Below are 15,039 nucleotides of genomic sequence, written 5' to 3' on the forward strand. Positions count from 1 at the left end.
CCTCTGCCCCAGCCCTTCAAAGCTCCTGTCTCACTCAGAATGAAAGCCAAAGTTCTTACAATGGCTACACCACTCTGTGTGACCTGTGACCTCCCACTACCTCTCAGATCCCATCCTGTGCCCCTCGCTTCCTGCGCCCCAGCACTCTGGCCTCTTTGGCCACATCCCCATCTCAGGGGAAACACTCCTCCCCTCTGCCGCGTCCTTGCTGAAATGCCTCTTCTGAATGAGGCCTTCCTTAGCTCCTTATGTAAGACAGCTCCCTGCCTCTCTCTGGCACTCCTTATTTTTCTTCCTGGTTTATTTTCCTCCACAGCACATAGCATCATCTGACAGTCTATAAATTCCACTTATGCATTAGTGAAATTTGCCTGTCTGCCTGCATTAGAACGGAAGCACCGTGAGGACGAGGAGTGTTGCCTGCTTTGTTACTATTGCACTCTCTCTGTCTAGAATGGTGCCTAGCATACTATGGGCCCTCAGTACATATTGAACAAATGAACGAATGAATGAATGAATAGGAATATCATTTGGCATGAGTTCAGGGGCCTGGGGAAAATAGAACAGCAGACAAAAAGTAATCAGATGGAGAGGGAGGTGAGCAATTAGTTTGAATAAAAAGAAAGAGTCCTGAGATACCACTTCACATCCATTAGGATGGCTCTTATAACAATAATGGAAAATAAGTGGTAGTGAGGATGGAGAAAGGGGAACCCTGTACATTCCTGGTGGGAATGGAAAGAGGCGCAGCTACCATGGAAAAGAGTTTGGCAGTTCCTCAAAAAGTTAAACATAGAATTACCATACCACCCAGCAATTTCTTTCCTAGGGTTTATGCCCCAAATAATTGAAAACAGGGTTTCAGAGAGATACTTGTACACTCATGTTCAACGCAGCATTATTCAGAATAGCCAGAGGTGGAAGCAACCGAAGCGTTCACCAGGAGATGAATGGAGACGTAGAATATGATATTGCAATACAATGGGGTAGTATGCAGCCATGAAAGGGAGAGAGCACTACCGTCTGTCACAACACGGATGAACCTGAAGACACTGCACTAAGAGAAATAGGCCAGACCCAAAAGGACAAAAACTACTGTCCGATTCCACTTAGGAGGTACTTAGAATAGTCAAAATCAGAGAGAAGAAAATAGAGAGGCTGGGAGCGGTGGCTCACGCCTGTAATCCCAGCACTTTGGGAGGCTGAGGTGGGTGGATCAATTGAGGTCAGGAGTTGGAGACCAGCCTGGCCAACATGGTGAAACCCCATCTCTACTAAAAATACAAACAATTAGCTGGGTTTGGTAGCACACGCCTGTAGTTCCAGCTACTCAGGAGGCTGAGGCAGGAGAATCGCTTGAACCCGGGAGGCGGAGGTTGCCGTGAGCCAAGATCGACAGAGCGAGACTCTGTCTCAACAAAAGGGGGGTGGAATAGAGCTTTCATGGGAGCTCATGTTTCATGGGTACAGAATTTCAGTTTGAGAGGATGAAAAAGTTCTGGAAGTGCTAGTGGTGATGGTTATACAACACTGTGAACGTGCACTGAACTGCACACTTAAACCTGGTTCAAATGATAAATTTTAAGTTATATGTATTTCATTAAAACTAAAGAAAAAAAGATCCCTGACTTTCACCTAGGCGCAGCCCCTCTGGGAACGCTAAGACTGCATTGCCCCAGACACCACGGTCAGGGACTGGGGAATGGTGAAGGCTGAGGCCCGAATGAACCCTGGATGGAGGCACAGAGATGGCAAGGACTTGGAGGTTAGAAGGGGGCTGGTGGGAATGAAGACTGAGCCCAGTCAGCCAGGAGGATGGAGAAACTCCACTGGCATCAGTCTGGGGCTGGAAAACACCCTCACCCCAGGCTCGAACCCTGATACACACCCACCAGGTGCGTGCGCACACACGCACACCTCAATATATCCATTCACACCCAGAACCAGGAACACGTATCCAGACCCATCAAAGCAAACATCTTAATCCACATCCCCACTCCCGACCAGATACATTTAGATACACGAATAGAAATTGGCTCCTTTAATGACCGGGCCTGCCCATCTATAAATTGAGACAGAACACCCACCCCAAGTGCATTTAAAAACAGCTTGAATCAGGGTTTTAAAGACAATGAAGGTAATTTAAAAGCCCACCTTTTATTGTACTAAAAAATAGTGAGATCAAAAACAATTAAGTTAGTAAAACAGCCCTACTGTTTTTTTTTCTAGTCAATGAATGTTTTAAATGAACTGCATTTTAAAGCTCACTGTTAACTCAATAAAATGAAGTTTTAAATTTAACATAATTGTTTTGAACTCACTAAATAGGTGTGTGTCTGTGTGTGTGTGTTTAATTGACTTGATTCTTTGTTGCTGCTTCAATGTTTCTCTCTGCACTTGGACAGTCCTGCTTGCTGGTCTGCAAGTGGACACATTTTTACATTTCTTGTATCTACACATGTATGTCTATGCACACACACACACACACACACAGACATCCTTTATAGATATAAATGCATCTTCAAGAGCCTGAGACCTTCCTCTTCAGGTCGACATCCATTCTCACATTTCATGTAGGTATATCTATACTGACACACATTGAACATCATTATACTATGCCACAGATTGCCTACATGCCCAGAGCTATGTATACCATGATATATACCTGCATACGTGGCCACATCAACATATACTGACAGGCCTCAGACAGGCATACAGGCGCACCCCAATCCATCCATCCAGATAGATTCATATATTTATACAAATCTTCACAGATCCTTCCTTCCCTCCTTCCTCTCTCTTTTTTTCCCTCCTTCTCCATCTCTCTTTCTCTGTCCCCTGCCTCTCCAAACAGCCACAGTCAGGATTTAAATCAATCTTAACAATATTTCTCTGATGCATTAAGAAATCAATAGGGCTGATTGCAAATTTATGTCATAAAGCAGGGACGATCCATCTCGTGGAAAGGGCCTTAAAATGAAGTGACTTATCTTCAAGTGAATCTTTATTTTTCATTAATCTGTTTCTCAATGTTAAAAAAAAAATCCCCTGAGAAGTCAGTCCAAAATTTATTGACCATCTGGTTCATTCTGAAGTTCTAACTTTCTAATCAATTTTATTTTTCATTATGAGACTTTGGAGAAATAAATCTGATTCTAAATTTTTATCGACCTGTGGGTCAGAGCTTTGTAGCCCGACGTTTCAGTATTTTACATATTTATTCATCCCTGCCCCCACCTCCTGGCTGCCTTGGAGTATTTCTAGGATACAGGTCCACAGCCAGGACACAGCCAAGAGTTTGGGATTGGATGCCGGGCCTCACCCCAATTTCTGAGGAGAGCCCTGGAACCCAGATCTGAATCTGGAGAGGAACCCTGACTCCAGGTATCCACTAGGTGGGCTGCCTCCAGGAAGGACCAACCGCCCAGCCCTACCTCGCTTTCCTCTTGGTCATGCCTCTGGGAGGGAAGGAACCAGGCTGCTGCTATGTGTGTGAGTGTGAGTGTGTGTGCATATGGTCTTAGGAAAAATATCACCAGGTCCTTCTGAATCCCTCTCATTCTCAAGTCTACCTTTCTAAAGAGCCCAGAAGAAGGACTCAAGCACCTGGGCTTTTCCTATAAGGAGAAGAGTCAGAAAGTCACCATGGATAACTGGTCCCTGATGAAGACAGGCAGCCCCCAAGCCCCACTGTTAAGATGGGAAAGCTCCAGGAGGAACACAGACAGCCCTGAGAATGCTCTCTGATCCAGAGCCCTGCGCAGTGACTGTGGAGGGAAGGCTGACTGGGGCTGCAGACACTGTGCTGCAGTCCGAGCTCTGTCTCTGCTAGGCAGACCATCTCACCTCTTGTCTCCATGGCCTCCTCTGGTGGAAGGAGATAAAAGTGCCTTCTCTCGCTGCTCCCCAGGAATGAGGAGAGGGTCAGATAAGTTGGTAAAGAGAAAGCACTTGGAGACTGGAGGATGCAGTGAGACAGGAAGTCCCTGGATTGCCAGCCCTTCTGTGCCCCTGGAGGGGTTTGGTGGTAGGGCCCGAAGCTGCTCAGGGAAGCATTTCTGAGTCCTGCTCAAGGTCGTTCTGTTCTGTTTCCCTGCCCAGCTGTGGAATCTCCCCTAAGATTTTCTTTAAGTGACAGATGCTTCAGTCACCCCCTCTATATTTTACAGGTCTTTGCCCTTAGAAATGGCTGTAGCACATACTGGTTTCTTTTCTCCACAGTTCCTCCACCCTCAGAGGTAGGGAGGGCAGTTACTTTCATCCTGATGTTAGAGAGGAGGAACTTGGCATACAATCAAATCTACTTCCAACCTTATTACAACATGTGGGCTTTGGAGGATGGGCCAGCACGGCTGAGGAACCATCTTCCCTCCTTGGCACTGCAAGTTTTTCATTCCACCCCAGGCAGAGACTCCCATCAGAGAACCAGGGAGGAGAGGGAAGTGGGGGTTATTGGGCTGGGGGGACCTGCCCCTTGCCTCCCTCTCCTTCCACCCCTCAAATCTCACTAGGTTTAGTGACAAAACAGGCATGAGCATCATATAAGACTAGAGACTAGCAAGCCTGCTGGGAGCTTCCGTCCTGGACTGAGGAGAGAGGAGGCAAGGAGGCATTCCAGGGGAGATACCTTAGACACACTTACCTTCCAGGTCACCTGGATGCTCTGTGAAGTCACTGGCTGCAAGGTAACATCCATGGGGGGCCCATCAGGAGCTGAGCAGGGTAGGGGGGAGGAGAAACATTACAAGTCAAGACCTGGAAGAGGAAGGGGTTTTATGTTCCCACTCCCATTCTCCTGAGCAGGAGGGCTCCTGGGGAGAAGACTAAGCGCAGATGCAGATAGCAGAGAACTTTTGTTTGAGTTCCCCTGAAAGTATCTAGGGTTTCAATTTCCTCTTCATTCTCCATAATTTGCTGAAAATATATCAAACAATGATAAGAAGATACTACTGTACATGTAGTAGGATGGCAAAAGTTTTTAAAAGTTGAAGAGTATGAAGTGTCTACTTCATACAAGAATGTCCAGTGGCAGGAACTCTTATCCTCTGATCATGGGAGAGAAAATTGGTACAACACTTTAGAAAACATTCTAATATTTTTTGTTAAGGGTAGAAGTATTTCCCTGTTTGATGACTCTGTAATTCTACAACTGTTTATATCCCCTAGAGAAACTCATGAACCGGTATACTAGCATACAAGAATGCTTATAGCAGCATTTTTGTAATAGCTCCAAGCTACAAACAACTGTCCATCTACAGTAGAATGGACAAACCCACTGTGGTATAGTCATATAATGGAATACTATACAGCACTGAAAAAGCATAGCTATGCTAATGATATGAATGAAGCTTGCAAAAGTAATATTGATCAAAACAAGCAAGATACAGAAGAATATATGAAGTATGATGTCATGAATACATTCTACTGGAAAATAGGGAAAACTAAATTATACATTTTATTGCATATACACTGTGGTGACAGTACAAAAAAGAGAAGCATGAAAATTAGTATCATGAAAGTCAGGATACTGATTACTTCAAGGGGAGGGGTGGTGTTATGACCAGAAAGGGGTACATGGGGACTTCCGGCATGCTGGCTAATTGATAATGAGTGTTGGTTATACTAATTACTCATTGTTTACCTTATGCTTGTTTATAAAACTGCACATATATGTTATGTGTATTTTTCTGCATTTTGTTTTCTGAGATGGAGTCTTGTTCTGTTGCCCAGGCTGGAGTGCAGTGGTGCGATCTTGGCTCACTGCAACCTCTGCCTCCCAGGTTCAAGCGAGTCTCCTGCCTCAGCCTCCTGAGTAGCTGGAACTACAGGCATGTGCCACCACGCCTGGCTAATTTTTGTATTTTTAGTAGAGACAGGGTTTTGCCAAGTTGGCCAGGCTGGTCTCATACTCCTGATCTCAGGTGATCCAACCACCTTGGCCTCCCAAAGTGGTGGAATTACAGGCATAAGCCACAGTTCCCCGGCCTTCTCTGCATTATTTTGTATTATATGATAACAAAAGAAAACATAGCAAGAGAAATCTTGTTTAAACTTTCAAGAAGACTCTATGATGAGGGTCATAGAAAATGATCCAGGCCCTAGTACCCCATCTTTTGCAGATATATCCTTCCAGATGCTGGGGCCAGGGGAGTGGGGCAGAACCACAGATAACTCCCCCAAACCCAGCATTTAGAACCTAGCCTGGAAAAGGGTCAAACAGAAGAGCCTCCAATGATCCAGAGGTGGACACAAACATCTGTTAGGATGCTTTTCCTCACCCCATCCCCTCTAACTGCAAACTCATTGCCAATGAACAGGATCACTGTAGGCCCCTGGTGTCCCTGATCCCTGAGGCCATGGGCAGGGCAGGCTGGGCGAGGTGCTCACCGGCCTCCTCGGTGCTGATGGTGAGTTCCTTGCTCGGTTCACTGCGGCCAATCTTGTTGAAGGAGTACATGCGGATGCTGTACACGGATGCTGGGTGCAAGTCCACGATGTTGGCCTGGTTGATGGTGGGGGAGATGTTGCGTGTGGACTGCTTGAAGTCCCAGGAATCTGGAGAGAAGGCACCTATGTCAAAGCACAGCCAGGCAAACTCCAGGATCCATTCCCAGCCTGAAGTTCCAGCACAGCCCAGTCTTAAGTTGGATGCCCCGAGGGGTCCAGCTCACACAGGCTGCAGAGAGGGCACAGGCCTGAACAACTTCACAGATGGTGCAAGGGGTCTGTCCCATGCAGCTCCAGCTTGGGAGAAGCCTGACTCTCCTCTGCCACTGGCCACCCTGTAAGCTCAAACTTCAGGCAAAGGTCAGACGAGACGTTCCCCAAGGTCCCTGCCAAGATCACCATCTGCTTGCTATCCCTGAGGGTCTGACTGACCAGTGCCCTTCTTTCTGGGTCTCTCCTCACATCGGTGACCTGGTCTAATGGTGACACCCCCCATTTACCCAGTGGCCGCCATGTGAAGCAGGAGGCTAAGTCTCCTCTCCTTTTCTCCTCCTTTTGTGTGTGTTTCTGTATTTCTTTTCCTTGTGCACTTGTGAGGTGATGAACTTGAGTGTTATACGTCGGGGTTGAGGGGGACAGGCCAAGTACCAGAGTCCCCAGCCCAAACCCTACCCTCTTTCCTTCATCGACAGGGGGATGGTTTCTGAGTCATTAGGGTTAGGGGCCACCAAAGAGATTAACGTTCACGATTTATCCAGGGAGACTGGTAGTCTGTCTCAGGGCTGATGTTTAGCAAAATTGTAGGGGGTAGAAAATACCAGATAAATGCCATTCAGGTGTGACTAAACAGTGCCTAGACCGATCTGTGGCGATGAACACCCTGCATCTCCAGAGGAATCCAGTCATTTGTTCAATATATGTTTGCTGTGCACCTATTGGGGTCTCCAGAGGAAATGGAAGGGGTTGCAATTAAAAATGCCTCAGCTAGGACCTTCCATACCCAGGATTCTTAACCAAATACCTGTGTTTGCACCTTACTTTGAAAAGAGAAAAAGGCAAAGCACAAGGAAACAAGCTGATAGCAGGGCTGAAAAATGTTTCCAGGGCAAGTCCAGATGTCACTATCCCGTCTAATTTTCTATGCCTTTAAATCCACAGTAGAGTATCATGAAAAATTCTCCATAGAAAAGATTAAGTTGTATTCACCACAGTTTAAATTCTAAATCAGGAAAGGAGGCTAGCACATTCTAGAAAGACTAAAAAAAGTTTTTGGTTAAAACTAATGCCTTATAGGCTGGGTGCAGTGGCTGACGCCTGTAATCCCAGCACTTTGGGAGGCCGAGGCGGGTGGATCATTTGAGGTCAGGAGTTTGAGACCAGCTGGGACAATATGGTGAAACCCTGTCTCTCCTAAAAATACAAAAATTAGCTGGGCGTGGTGGTGGGTGTCTGTAGTCCCAGCTACTCAGGAGGCTGAGACAGGAGAATTGCTTGAATCCTGGAGGTGGAAGTTGCAGTGAGCCGAGATCGTGCCACTGTACTCTACCCTGGGCAACAGAGCAAGACTCCATCTCAAAAATGAAAAACAACAACAACAACAAAACAGAACAAACTAACGCCTGATAAATCAGGAGAATTGGTTCACCAGAAGACACTGTCCCAGGCCCCCAATTTCTGGTTAGTTGAGATCTTGATGGTTTGCGTAACACCACTTATAGTTGCTCAGGCTTAGCATCGGTGAAGGGCACCGGCCCAGCTCCCCATCTGTAGTTTTGCATTTAATTCTTTGGTTTCATGAGCCAAAGAAACAAAATGGCAGGCGGTTGGTGCTCAAAAACTCTTTGTATTTTAAAACACCCTAACCACAGGAGGGTCACTTTGTGGCTGGCAGGTTAAGCTGGAATTGCAAATATGCAGGCTCCTACCTGCTGTGGGCACTGGCTTGTGGGTTTGGGACAGAACAGGCTAGTCATGTGGAGGCAGGTGCTCCCTTCTCTCTGTAGCATCCTGGGAGCTGGCGCCAGCTCATAAGTCACATCTGATGTGCCCATGTTTATAGGAGAGGGAGAGGGAGCACAAGTCAGTGCATTCATTTTTGATGAGTGCAGGCAGAGGGAGGAGACTGGAGCGGTGTGTCTGGAGAAGAGGCACTAATATTTACTGAGCACCTGTGGTGTGCCAGGTGCAGCATCGGGCAATTTAAATGCTCACCATTTGCTCCTCACATCCTCCTGCGGCATCAGTGCTCCATCTCCACAGCAGAGGTGACCCTCGCGGCACCAAACCCAATTTCCCACCTGGTTTGTTGGGTGTGTTCAACACTTGGACCTCTCTTCCTTCTTCAGGAAACACTCTCCCCTTGGCTCCCTAATAAAACACTCTCTGGCCTTTTGCTTATCTCTTGGGCCAGTTTCTCTCTGTCTCTGTGCAGATGCATCCTCCTCTACCCTACCAGGAATGGTTTGAGTTCTTCAAGCCTCCACCGAGGCTTCCTTCTCTCTTGCCATGCACTCTCCCCAACCATGCCTTCTATTTTCATCTCTGCACAGATACCTCCCAGATTAATATCCAGCCTGGGCCTCTCCCTCCGACTCCAGACCTTATAGCCAGCTTTTTAGTTGATGGCTCATCCTGGATGTTTCGTAGATACCTGAAACTCAACCTGTCCAAGACAGAACTCTTGACCATACACCCTGTTTACCTAGCAACTTCCTGGATTCCATCTCGAATGGCACCACCATTATTAATTTCTTCACTCTTCCTTCTCTCTCCCTCCCTATCAAGTGGGATAACTTTTGTGTTCTGTGTCGTTCTTGAATCCTCCCACTTCCCTCCATCTCCATTGCTACCTCAGGCTCAGCCACCGTCATCCCTCCTTAGACCAGGGAAATGGCCTCTTCCCTAGCCCTCCACGTGCTCACTGCACCGTTTCTTTCATCTGTTCTCCACACTGCAGCCATCATCCACTCTGCAAATACAGTCGAGCTCCTCTTACAGACGAGCATTCCAACTTGGCCCTGAGAGTGGCCTTCTCAAAACACAAATCTGATACTGCCATTCCCTTACATAAAATTCTTTAATAGTTGTTCCTTGTTCTCAGGATAAAGGTAAAATCTCACAACCTGACCAAAGTCCTGCAACATCTGGCTCCTGCTCACCTCCCAAGCCTTATCTTTTTCTATTCTTCTCCTCTGAACCCTTCCAGCATTTAGAGCCCTTTCTCAGTCCACAGTATCTTCTTTCAAGGGTTCACTGTTTGGTGGTAACTGCCCAAGGAGATGCTAAGCTCCCTGCAGTCAGGAGCCATGTCTAAAACTTTGGTCCTCTCCCCAATTTCACATGTGTTGGGCCCTTAAAATGTGCAGTTGATTTTAAACCAGAGCTACTGTTTTTCCCCTTTATTTGGGACTTGGAGCTCCTTTGCACTCTGTGGCCACAGTGTACCCTTTGCCAATCCTTTCCTTGCCTTGCTCCGCTGCAAATCACAGGAAGGTTGGGCGGGGGAGTGTCCCGGAGAACAACTCCTTTTTTTTCTGCTTTTGCCGCCCGTAGTTTGCAGGTGGATTTGACCTTGTGTTCCCAAACCATCTTTGGTGTTAGCACAAAATAGCTCCCTCTCCACAACCTTTCCAGGCTAATGCACCAGAGTCAGATCTGGAGGTCTCTGGCTGATCTGCTAAACTTGATCACTGTCGTCTCCCTGACCCTGAATAGCTGAGACCAGGGGCCCCATTTTCTTCCTTTTTCTCTTCAGTTCTCGGAGTACTGAACTGGCTTTGGTGAATGTTGTCTCTTTTAATATTCCCTTTCATATGAGCCTGGCTTACCCAGATTAACATATTTCATTAAGGGCTCTCTCTCCCTTTCTTCATCAAAGGGTTTATGATGCAAAATATTCTTCTTAAAATGAGGAAGCGGCTGGGGAGATGTCAGTGCCTTCTGCTCTGTGGGCTGCTTGCTGAGAGGGGACTGGGAATCTTTGGTTTTTCAGGAGATACATTCACTGTAGAGGGGACGCAGCTTGGAGAAAAGCCACATCTGGAGCATTTAGCTGCCTGGGCTCGGGAAGCACATCCATTCTGCATCTCTAATTTTCTCCTCGGATCATGCCTTTGAGACCCCCAGGACAATCTCTTCACAGCGTGGAGAAGAGGCTTCCTGCGTCACAACGACAGCTCACGACATCCCAACACCAGTCCCTCTGACAGCCACACTCCAGCTCCCACAGAACACCATGCCACACCAGGCCAGCTCATCCCACGGTGTCCGGCACAGCCCCTACACCAGCTTGTGCTATGAGGCTGGTCTAGGGGAGGGCCATCCTCAAAGAACCCATCCTTGCTCTGTGAACAGGGGTGAAATGTGGTGTCTGCATTTTTAAATCTGCACAGCGCCATCTGATAGATTTGTGTGGATGGTGCTATTTGTCATTTGGCATTCATGTATTATTACTCTGCTGCCTGGGGCCAGGAGAAGTCAGCATGAGTGGGATGGCTTAGAAAGGGCAGACTCGGTAATTTCTCTTGGAAAATTAGCATGATGAGCAATATGGCAGAAATCCTGGCAAAGGCACAGTTGGGGCAAAGAAGGTCGGGAGCCGATGGTCAGGACCCAGGATGGGTGTGGCCTGGGGCAGGGGGAAGCAGAGAGGGGAAGCAGAGACACAGGACAGGGACCTGTGGGAGGTTACCATGTACCAGGCTGGGTGCTAGGCACCTCCATGTACGTCATCACCCTCCCCAAATCCTCATGGCCACGCTGAGAATGAAATGTTACTCTCTCCATTTTATACATAAGGAGATGCCCCAAGATGTCAAGTACTCACTAAAGATCATGCAGCTCTGACACTTGGTCTGCCCAAGTCTTCAGCTTTGCCAATGGTTCTTGTTCCACTAGTCCACAGGTGCAGGAAGCTGTCCTTAGACACCCACACACCCACACACACACACACACATGCGTGTGCATACTCCCTCCTTTCTTTGAGTCATCCTCTGTTCCCTTGGATACCTTTTCCAGTTCTCACCTAATACAGTTTGTGGCATATTACACTTGATTGGATAGTGCTTTGTAATGGTTCTGAAAGAGTGTGTGTGTGTGTGTGTGTGTGTGTGTGTGTGTGTATGTGTATATTCTCACTCCAACTGCATTGTAAGCTCCAAGGGCAACATTCTGTCTCCTATTTCTTTTTCTTTCTCTACCACATGGCTGGTGCATGATTCTGCAAAAAAATATTGGCACTCAGTACATGTGGCTGACTGACAGACACATATATTTTAGACTGCAAGTCCCACAGGACTATAAATTGCTGCACGAGGTATTTGAGTTAGAAGAGACAGAGGAACTTACATTTATTAAAAGTTTGCTCTAGCCCCGTGCTATCATAGATGCTTTCTCTCTAATCCTCTAAACAATCCCATGAGGTAGGCATTACCGCCCCCACTTCACAGATGGGGAAGCTGTGCCATGCCCAGGGTCTCTGCCTGCCTCCAATGATAGCACACTGCAGTTCTCATGGCACTCCGGTTCCTAAATGCCAGGATGTGACAGATGTCTGTTTGGGTGGGCTGTGCTGGAGCCATCCCACCCAAAGGTGTGGAAAGGACCGGCTGCCTTCTCAGTGCCCCGGGTCCTGTGACTTAGCTCTTTAAGAGTGCAAAGCCCTTGTGGTACACAGAGACTGAAGTTGAACTTTCATTATCCCTCCCTCTACCCTCCCCACCCATCCTGGTGTTCCTAGCTGGGGTGGTCTACTGCACTTCCTCATCCTGCAGGGAGCCAGAAGGGGAAGACATGGATGTGCTCTAAGAATAGCATCTTCCCTTTCCACCTTGCCTTCTGCCTTGCTCTCCAGATGTGTGATGTTCTCCACGTCGCCCCTGCTGAGTGGTGCCAGGAGAGGCTCCCACACATTAGAGACTGGTCACTGGAGGGGCAACGGGCATCAGGGCAGCCGGGGGGAGAAGGAACAGGGGGATGGGCGCGAGCGACAGCCCAGGCATCCACCTCCCATCCCAGATGTGCGCTGGCAGGGAGGCGGCGTGTGCAATGCCATGTGGGATGTCACCCTCTGGACCCAGCCCTTCCTGTTTACTCCTGGGTGGCCTGTGCCCAATCTCAGGGAGCCCTGAGATGTGACATGGACACAGTCAGCCCTTCTGTCCCCTTTGCCTCATCACATTTCCCCAACTGCAGGGCTGCAATGGCCTCCTTTCTTTTCTCCTGGATACCAATTTCTTCCACTCACATTCATTCTTCTAAGGCACTATGTTTGCTCAAGTCTCCCCCGGGAGCTCAGACATTGTTAGTGGCTCTCAGTGACCTTCCCCAGCAAAGTGAAAGCTCAACCCAGATGCCTCCCTCCCAACCTGGCCCCAAAGCACCTTTGTAGATTTATTGCCCATGAATTGCATCTATGAGCCCTGTGCTAGATCATAGGCCACTTTCTGGTGTACATTGTACCCTCACTTGGTCTCTGTCCTTCACTTTCTCAAGATCTTGGCCTGTTGCCTTTCAGTACCCAAGACCCATCTCAGTGCAGCATCTACAGGGGACCAGACAGATGCCTTCCTAGACAACCCCTGTTGGCTCAAGCCCCTCCTTAGATCTGCGGCCCTCCTGCACTCAGGTTGAACTCCTGGGTGGCTAACTGCAACTAGACCAGAAGCGTCTGAGAATAGGGTTTGTCTCTGTAGACATGTGTATCAAAGATGACTGGCCCAGGGCCCCGGACAGAGTGGCTTCTCAAGGGGTCAATGCAGCTCAGAGATTCGCTTTCACATGTCCCACTTCAACTCACTCGCCAACGCTTGCTGAGCATCTATCATGTGGCTGGGCCCTGCGCCGGGTGCCAGAAATGCAAAGGGAACAGGACTTGGCCAATCGAGAGGAGAGGACAGCCGGCCAACCAATGGCCACTGCCGTGCTAAGTGGGAGAAGAAGGGTCTGGAAGCTTCAGGAGAAAATGAAACCTTCCATCTAAGCAAGGACCCACAAGAGGAGTTGAGCTGGTGGGGGAAGGAGACTGAGGAATATTGAGTCATCTAGACTCTACTCTTTTCTATGCTTTATTTGTAATTAATTTAATTTGTAATTATTTTGAGGAGTGAATACAGGCTTATGGTATCAAATTCAAAAGGTACAAAGGATCCAGAGTGAGACATCTGCTTTCTTCTCACCCTGCTGTGAAGTCATTCAGGTGCACTCTGTTCCCCACTGAGGCCCCTCCTTGCCATTCCTGCCACCTGACCATGGGACCTATGACAGTCTCCCCAGATGCAGGATGCTCATGGTGCCCCACAGTGCCTCACAGTGGCAGGACGGCTGCACAGCAGCTAGCTGGGGTCTGAGAGGAGGGCTCTGAGAAGAGCATTTTTTTAGCTAGACTCTCCCTCTGTTGCCCAGGCTGGAGTGCAATGGCACGATCTCAGTTCACTGCAACCTCCGCCTCCCGGGTTCAAGCAATTCTCCTGCCTCAGCCTTCTGAGTAGCTGGGATTATAGGGGCGTGCCACCACGCCTGGCTAATTTTTGTATTTTTAGTAGAGATGGGGTTTCACCATGTTGACCAGACTGGTCTTGAACTCCTGACTGACCTCAGGTGATCCACTTGTGTCAGGCTCCCGAAGTGTTGGGATTACAGGCGTGAGCCACTGTGCCCAGCTGGGAAGGGCTCTTAGAGGAAATTTAGGTCCAAGCTTTTCCAGGGTCTCCTATTCCCCCATGACCCACTTGTGGGGACCATTCTTAGGACCAGTTCTCTGATCTCCAGTCATCCTCTTCACCCCAGACCAGGAGCACACGTATGGCCCGGCCAAACCCATGATGCTTCTGATGCCAGAGACAGCCCACAGCCCTGGGTTCAGTGCCCTTACATGGCTTCAAATCGGACCACCCTTGGGAACCCTGGCCCAGGAACAGTCCTGGAAAGGAGCTGACATCACTACCCATCAACTGGGGGTCTCCATCTTCCACCTGGACTCCTAGCCCGGCCCGTGTCCCTCCCTTCAGAAGCCACAGCAGCTTGTGCACTGGTGGGTGCTTGTGTGTCTGGCTTGGATGGGCAGCCCTGAGGCTCAGGGGTATCCCCCCAGAGGGCACAGGCAGGGCATATGGCACAAGGGGCCATGGCAGGCCACGCTGTCACCCTCCTGGTCCAGCACCTACCTGATTTGTTCTTATATTCGATGTCGAAGCCTGTGATGATGCTGTTTCCGTCGAATCGCTGGGTCCAGCGCAGGTTCATGCTTCGGGCCTTCACCTCCCGGATCTCCAGCTCTGGGGGGTCGGGGGGCTCTGGAGTGCGGCAGGGGAGGGGAGGGAAGTGAAGAGGGCAGCATGGAGCTTGGCCTCCTGCTTGGCCCTGGGGGTTGGCGTCACCTGGGTCTTCCCAAGGACTCTGGCACCCTAGGGTTTGAGCAGGGTGGGAGCTGGAGGAGGCCAGCAGTTGGGCTCGGAGGCTGAGGAGGCCTGGCTTGCTCTCCTGTCTTGCTGCCATCTTGTTCTTGGCCTGGGAGAGGGCTGACTCTTCTGCAGAGATTCCTGTTAGTTGACGGCATTTTTCCCCTTCCCTTTCTCAGCTTGACTTTCCCTTCCC

The 15,039-nt window shown here is 48.9% G+C and overlaps 1 protein-coding gene across 1 annotated transcript in view; it reads right to left on the reverse strand.

The window, feature by feature from the left end:
* The window catches only part of DSCAML1 (DS cell adhesion molecule like 1), a 104,720-nt gene that overhangs the window by 39,331 nt on the left and 50,350 nt on the right, over positions 1–15,039 (reverse strand). The window contains exons 11-13 of the mRNA XM_033207186.1: positions 14,610–14,738; positions 6,388–6,555; positions 4,643–4,713 (exon numbers count right to left, since the gene is read on the reverse strand). Of these exons, the coding sequence (XP_033063077.1) occupies positions 4,643–4,713; positions 6,388–6,555; positions 14,610–14,738 (368 nt within the window). The remainder of the gene's footprint in view (positions 1–4,642; positions 4,714–6,387; positions 6,556–14,609; positions 14,739–15,039) is intronic.

The sequence above is a fragment of the Trachypithecus francoisi genome, unplaced genomic scaffold, assembly GCF_009764315.1.
Source record: "Trachypithecus francoisi isolate TF-2019V2 unplaced genomic scaffold, Tfra_2.0 Lachesis_group8, whole genome shotgun sequence".
Taxonomy (NCBI): Eukaryota; Metazoa; Chordata; class Mammalia; order Primates; family Cercopithecidae; genus Trachypithecus; species Trachypithecus francoisi.